The sequence below is a fragment of the Rhinatrema bivittatum genome, chromosome 8, assembly GCF_901001135.1.
Source record: "Rhinatrema bivittatum chromosome 8, aRhiBiv1.1, whole genome shotgun sequence".
NCBI classification, from domain to species: domain Eukaryota; kingdom Metazoa; phylum Chordata; class Amphibia; order Gymnophiona; family Rhinatrematidae; genus Rhinatrema; species Rhinatrema bivittatum.
The window spans coordinates 271,621,219-271,627,751 of NC_042622.1; the positions used below are offsets into that span (position 1 = coordinate 271,621,219).

Genomic DNA, 6,533 nt, shown 5'->3' on the forward strand with positions numbered 1-6,533 from the left:
TTCCCTCCCCCAGCTTTTGGACTACCTGTGGCACCTCTGAGTCTGGGCTTCAAACCAGCTCGGTCAGGGTTCACCTTAGCACTGTTTCATGAGGGACCTCCTCCAGCTGAAGCCCCTTCAGCCTCCTGTTGAGGTCCCAGGACGCAACATTGTCCTGGCACAGCTCATGCGCCTTCCCTTTGAACTGCTGCAATCTGAAGTTCCTCACCTGGAAAGTTGTATTCCTGGTGGTGATTCCTTTTTCTCATAGTCTGTGAACTTCAAGCCCTGGTTACGTACCCGCCATACACGAGGTTTTCCATGATTGTGTGGTCTTGTGTATGCACCCTAAGTTTCTGCCCACCTTAATCAGTCCATCGATCTACCTTCTTTCTTTCTGAGGCCTCATTTCCACTCAGGGGAATGGGCTCTTCATACCTTGGACTGCAAGAGGGTCTTGGCTTTCTATTTAGATCGCACAACTGGCCATAGGCAGTCCACTCAGCTCTGTGTCCTTTGATACCAACAGGCTGGGAGCAGCGGTGGGTAAACAGACCTTGTCTAAGTGGTTGATGACTTGCATTGCCTTCTGCTATGCGCAAGCAGGCCTTCCGCTAGCTGGCAGAGTAAAGGCTCACTTTGTGTGGGCAATGGCGACATCGGTGGCTCATTTGCTTGCAGTCCCCATCGTCTAAATCTACCGAGCCACAACCTGGAGTTTTCTTCACATGTTTGTGGCTCACTACTGCTTGGACAAGGATGGTCGTCAGGACAGTCCCTTCGGTCAATCTCTCGCGCAACCTGTTCCAAACCTGAACCCAACTCTTCTGTTCGTGCTTCTTGTGGGAACCAGATAGTGCCACAGTTGTGCCCATTGGCACCTTGTTCTGTCGCTGTTGGTCTCCCCTATTAACAGGGACAGCCTGGAGCTTGGTATTCACCCACATGTGAGGACTACCATGCTGCTTGTCCTAGGAGAAAGTGCAGTTGCTTTCCTGTAGCAAGTGTTCTAGGACAGCAGGATGTTAGTCCTCATGAATCCCTCCGCCTCCCCACGGAGTTGGGTCATCTTTTGGTTTTTTTTTTCTCACATTTTTTCTGTTACGAGACTGAAGGGGGACTTCGCATGGATGTGCGGATAGCAGCATGCTCGCCATGCTCAGTGTGCCGGTCAAAGCTTCTAGAAACTTTGAGAAATGTTTTCTGTGCCAGGCTCCATCGGATGATGTCAACCACATGTGAGGACTAACATCCTGCTGTCCTAGGAGAACACCTGTTACAGGTAAGTAATTGCACTTTCTCAATACTATATTTTATAGTTTATATTATAAAAGGAAATTCTTAAGCTGAATGTTCTATTTTTGCTATCTTTATAGGATGACTTACCTCGTGTTAAAACTGAGATCGAAGCAATGAAGAACTTGAGCCACCAACATGTTTGTCGTTTGTATCATGTGATAGAGACATCCAAGAAAATATTTATGATCCTGGAGGTTAGATTGCAAATGTCAAACCTAGGCACTAGTTTTATGTTGTGATGTTGGCAAAGCAGTTAACTTCTGTCCCTTCTGAGGTTGGTTTCTTAAAAGTAAATCTAAATGAATGCAAATTTCAGCTTTCATGTGATTGCCACACATTTTTCTTCTGCGATTACAGTAAATCCAACATGACAAACGATACCATATGTTTCTATAACACCCCTGTGCCCAGTTTTTGGGGGTGAGTCTGTGTATAGGAGTCAAAAACTCTGCTGGGTTGGACGCTCTGAATCTGTTGTTTCTGGCTAAGGCTCACACTAGTCTCAAGAGTTCCAAACAGCTCTTCGAGGTAGATAATTGTACACCACTTGACGTTTCACTTGACCAGGACCTACTTTAATTTCATCCAGGCAAAATAAATGAAATATTTAGCTTCCAGCTAGCTTCTGGGGCACTGTATGCCACATAGGCACTCTCTCAAATCATATCCTCTGGTGGTTAGTGTTTCTGAAATGGTCTGTGACGTTTGGGCCCTTCAATGACTTCCTGGTTTGGAAGGTCCAGAATCCCTCTTAATCTGGTGGAGTTGACCTTTTTATCTTGATGTACATGTATAATATCCAATTTTAAGTAAGCAGAAGCTTTTATCCTATTTTGTCTAAAACTTAATTATGACTCTTTTTTATACCTTTGCTGGTATGCATTTGTCAATTCTTTTTAAAGCAACAAACTGACCTTGCTGTAACAGTCTGCAGATAGCTTATTCCAAAAGTGAACACTCCTGTTTCCCATGGCAAGATGTGACAAAGCAGATTTGGTTAAATAGTGCATGTATAGATGCCTACTTTATTTCCCAAGTCTTCTCCATGCTATATCCACCTGCAGCATTAATGGCTTTGATAAAGAACTATAACATACTGGTATGTTCTTCTGTGACTTCAGTACTGTCCTGGAGGAGAGTTGTTTGATTACATAATTGCTAAGGATCGTCTCATGGAAGATGAAGCACGCATATTTTTCCGCCAGATTGTATCTGCTGTTGCTTATGTACATAGTCGAGGATATGCTCACAGGGATCTCAAACCAGTAAGTCTGTCTAAACTATTAAGTTTGATTTAACCTGTACTCCTAACCTTGACTAATAGGACTTGTCCTTTCTCCTTTTCAGGAGAATCTACTCATTGATGAGGATCAAAATTTGAAGCTGATAGACTTTGGCCTATGTGCAAAGCCTAAAGTATGTTCATAGAATCAAATATTTGTTTACCTGCCTAATTTAACAAATGGTTTTGAGTGAAGTTGATAGTTACCTTATTTTTATTTATAGAGAAATGATTAAATTTGTGAATATTCCTCTGATACAATAGCTTATTCCCTATGGATTTTGGGGGTTTGGTATGTGATTGTCACAAACCTTTAACAATACTGCATCCAGTGTATAAATACAGCATATATGACAGTCACCACAGAGTGGAAGATTGTAAACAATGGGGACATGCTTTATAATGAAAGGAGCACAATTTTAATTCAAATGTTGAGTATTCAAATGTTTTAAGACCAACAGAAGACTAGAGCCAAGAAAAAGCAAAGTTGATGATATGAGGAGTTTATCTAATAATTTTAACATGGGCTGGATAAAAGTCACGTGTCTTGTCCAGGACTCATGTTTTTGTGGGGGTTTTTTTGACTCATTGTGTGTATGTATACAATGTGTGTATTTTCATACATATGAAAAAATAGCACTAATCAAATTTACAAAACAAAATATATTACAAACATTTATTTACATTTCCAAACATATTGAAAAGTTCTTACACTTACTAGGGCATGCATAAACTTTCAGAATATACAAAACTCACATGTCACTGGCATCCCACTTAATTGAAACACAGTCCTGTGTATGAACCATAAAATAGGAAATGAAGTCTTGTCTTGTGGTTCCTTGAATATGTATAAACCTATTCGATAATTCCAAAAAGAAACTGGAGCGGCTTCTAAATAAGCCCCTCAGAGAAGGGAACCCTATTGGTTCATGCGCAAGACTGTATTTCAAAAAAGTAAGCAGTATGCCAATAACACATTATGAGCTTTCTGTATTCTGAAGGCTTTCTTTATGCCTGGTACATGTATATTTTTAAGAACTTTTCAATGTTTTGATATTTAAATTTTTCTTAACATTTTGTTTTTTAATTTGATTCATTAGTTTTACTACTTTTTATTTTGTTTATATAAATGAACACTTTACTGTGTGTGTGTGTGTGTGTATGTACTGCCTAAATTTTGGTGTGTATACACCAAATATATATACTTGTATCCCTTAATGTTTCTGCCAATACATCTTATTTACTGAAAAACTTTCTCTATATAAGTCATTGGGAGTAAACTGATTCATCTGTAAACTCCACACCCCTCCTTTTGCCTGGGTTCACCTTCTGTCACTGCAAGGGTGGTAAAAGCCTGCCTGTGTAGTTTGTTACAACTTTTTTTCCAGCTTTAAATAAGAACACAATTCTTGAATACCAAATAAAATTGACTAGAAAGTTGCAGTTCAAACTCAATGTGGATGTCAAGGTATCAAGGATAGCTGCAGAGACAGCAGTGTCCATTTCATTTAAGTTTCTGGAAGTCCAGTAGTCGGAGGAGAGAGAACTGTGATGTATGTTGTAGATGCTAATGAATAGTAATGGGATAGGATTAAACAGGTGAAAAAGCAGTGCTCTAAAGAGCTTGTAGAGAAGCACTCAGGATGAGCTGTTAGATTGCCAAGAGTCTTTTGTAACTGAGTCTCTGCATGAAACTAACTGTCCCAGGCATTACTTGAGGCAAGAGAACACAGATGAAGAAAAACAGGCTAGATCCATTAAGGAGCTCAGAAACATTAAAATAACCAATCAGAAAAAAAAGCTCTGCAACATGCAGAAATCTAAGCTGTGCAATTTTGTCAAATGACATCGGGAGGGCAGCATAATACACATACAGTGCCAAAGGGGAGTTATTCACCTGGGGGGAAAAAACTCCCCAGCAATCCATACTCTGCATTTTAAAACAAATTGTCTTGTTTTGGAACACAAAGAATCAGCCTAATAAAAGCAGGAGAAACTTAAAAAGATGGTCCAGATTGCAGAAACCAGTATTCATAACTCTTAGCAAACTCAGAGCTGACATAGATTACTCTATCATCTCCTGTTTGAGTCACATCTTGGCTTCCATCAAGGCCCAGTATGTCCTCTTCTATGTAATGCAAAATCTTCCAGCTGTGGACTTCTCAAGGAAAAGAGAAAAGGTCCCAGTTGTCTGAGGTATCCTTTACCCCAACATGGTCCTTAGCTCTTCTTTGGAAAATCTCCCTTGGTTTCTCTAGCAATTTCACTCTTTAACCCAGAAATCCTCAGGACTTTCACCCAATGTTGCAATCCTCAGCCTGGTAGATCTCCCCTTGACTCATTCCAACACCCCTAATGAGACTCCTGAGGGACTTGACATATGACTCTTCCCGGTGCTTGTGGAAGCACCTTCTGAAAAAAATAAACAAATTGTAGCATGCTCTAGGCAAGTTAAAGGTGAGTAACCAAATAACAAAATACATAAAATGACTACAGATTAGTTCTATGTGCAGTTTTTTGCTCATGTTTACATACCCCTGGCAGAATTTGTAAGATATGTAGCATTTTAAGAAAACATGAGTGGTCGGACAAAACACGTCTTATTTTTAATATTTCAGATTGTGCTATTCTATGATGCATAATAGTTTAATCATTAAACCATATCAATAAGGAAAATAAAATGGTCCTGTTCAAAAGTTGCATACCATTAGTTCCTAATAGCGTGTATTTGCCCCCTTTTTGCATCAATGACAGCTTGCATTCTTTTGTGATAGTTGTGACTGTGGCCCTTTATCACATGAGAAAAATAAAGCTGCCCATTCCTCTTGGCAAAAAGCTTCTGGATACTGTAAATTCTTTAGTTGTCTAGCATGAACTGCATGTTTGGGGAGAACCTAGTGGCTCAATGTTGAGGGCAGGAGACTGATGGCCATTCCAGAACCTTCACTTCTGCTGCAGCCACAGAAGGGTCGACTTCGCCTTATGTTTCAGATCTTTGTCATGTTGGAAAGTCCAAGTGCGCCCCATGCGCAGTTCCTGGCTGACGAATGCAAATTCTCCTCCAATAACTTCTGATAAGATGCTGCATTCAGCCTGCCATCAATTTTGACTAAATTCTCTGTGCCGATGTAGCTCACATGCCCCAAAACAGCAGAGATCCACCTCCATGCTTCACGGTGGGGTTAGTGTGCTTCTCTTCATAGCATTTATGGTTGTGACCATAAAGTTCAATTTTGGTCTCATCACTCCAAATTATTTTGTTCCAGAAGTTTTGAGGCTTCTGTATGTGCTGTTTGGAGTATTGTAAGTGGGCTGTTTTGTAGCATTGGCGCAGCAGTAGCTTTTTCTTAGCGACCAGACAGATTAATCCAGAACCAGTGGGTTATGCACCTCTACCAGCAGTTGAAGATGGAGCAAAGCTGACATTACCGTGTGTGTGTATGTATATGTGTGTGTGTGTGTGTTCCTGCAGGGACATCAGCTTGCCAGTATTCTCAGTCTCTAGCAGATGGACATGCATCTCCCTATTGGGGATTGCTTCAAGTTTTAGAAATAAGGAAATTATATTTGCCCACATCTCTTGTGGTGATACCAAATGGCCCCTCCCCCAATAGTTGAGAATTCCTAAGGTGAGTTTCAGAATCCCTGACAGTGCCTTGTTCCAGTAGCTGATTTTTCAGCTGGTGTGGACTTAGCTGTTGAAATAGCTGAAAGGCAGCGAGTGCAGGATGCCGAGCACTGTGGTGAAGGTATATGCCCTCTGCCCCTGTGGCCGGAGATTGATTCTTTTCTTAGCTGGGATGGACTGAGCTCAGGTTAAAAAAAAATATATTTGACTGCTTCAGCTGGATGCACACTTTTTCAGGCACTTATTCAGCTTAGTGATAATGATTATGACTAAGAAACCTAAGTACCTTACCCTCTGTGCTGCTTGTCATATTTGGGCATCTCAGCTGGCGTTCCCTATAATTGA

At 40.8% G+C, this 6,533-nt stretch overlaps 1 protein-coding gene across 3 annotated transcripts in view; it reads left to right on the plus strand.

Annotated features, from left to right (window-relative positions):
- Positions 1 to 3,138, plus strand: part of LOC115096382 (maternal embryonic leucine zipper kinase-like) — a 47,198-nt gene extending 44,060 nt beyond the window's left edge. The window contains exons 5-7 of one of the 3 annotated variants that reach the window (XM_029610900.1): positions 1,356 to 1,472; positions 2,400 to 2,543; positions 2,626 to 2,804. In XM_029610900.1, the coding sequence (XP_029466760.1) occupies positions 1,356 to 1,472; positions 2,400 to 2,543; positions 2,626 to 2,706 (342 nt within the window). In that variant the 3' untranslated portion in view covers positions 2,707 to 2,804. Of the gene's footprint in view, positions 1 to 1,355; positions 1,473 to 2,399; positions 2,544 to 2,625 lie in introns of all 3 variants that reach the window. The other 2 variants (XM_029610901.1, XM_029610903.1) reach the window with 2 other exon arrangements.
- The last annotated feature ends 3,395 nt before the right edge of the window (positions 3,139 to 6,533 follow it).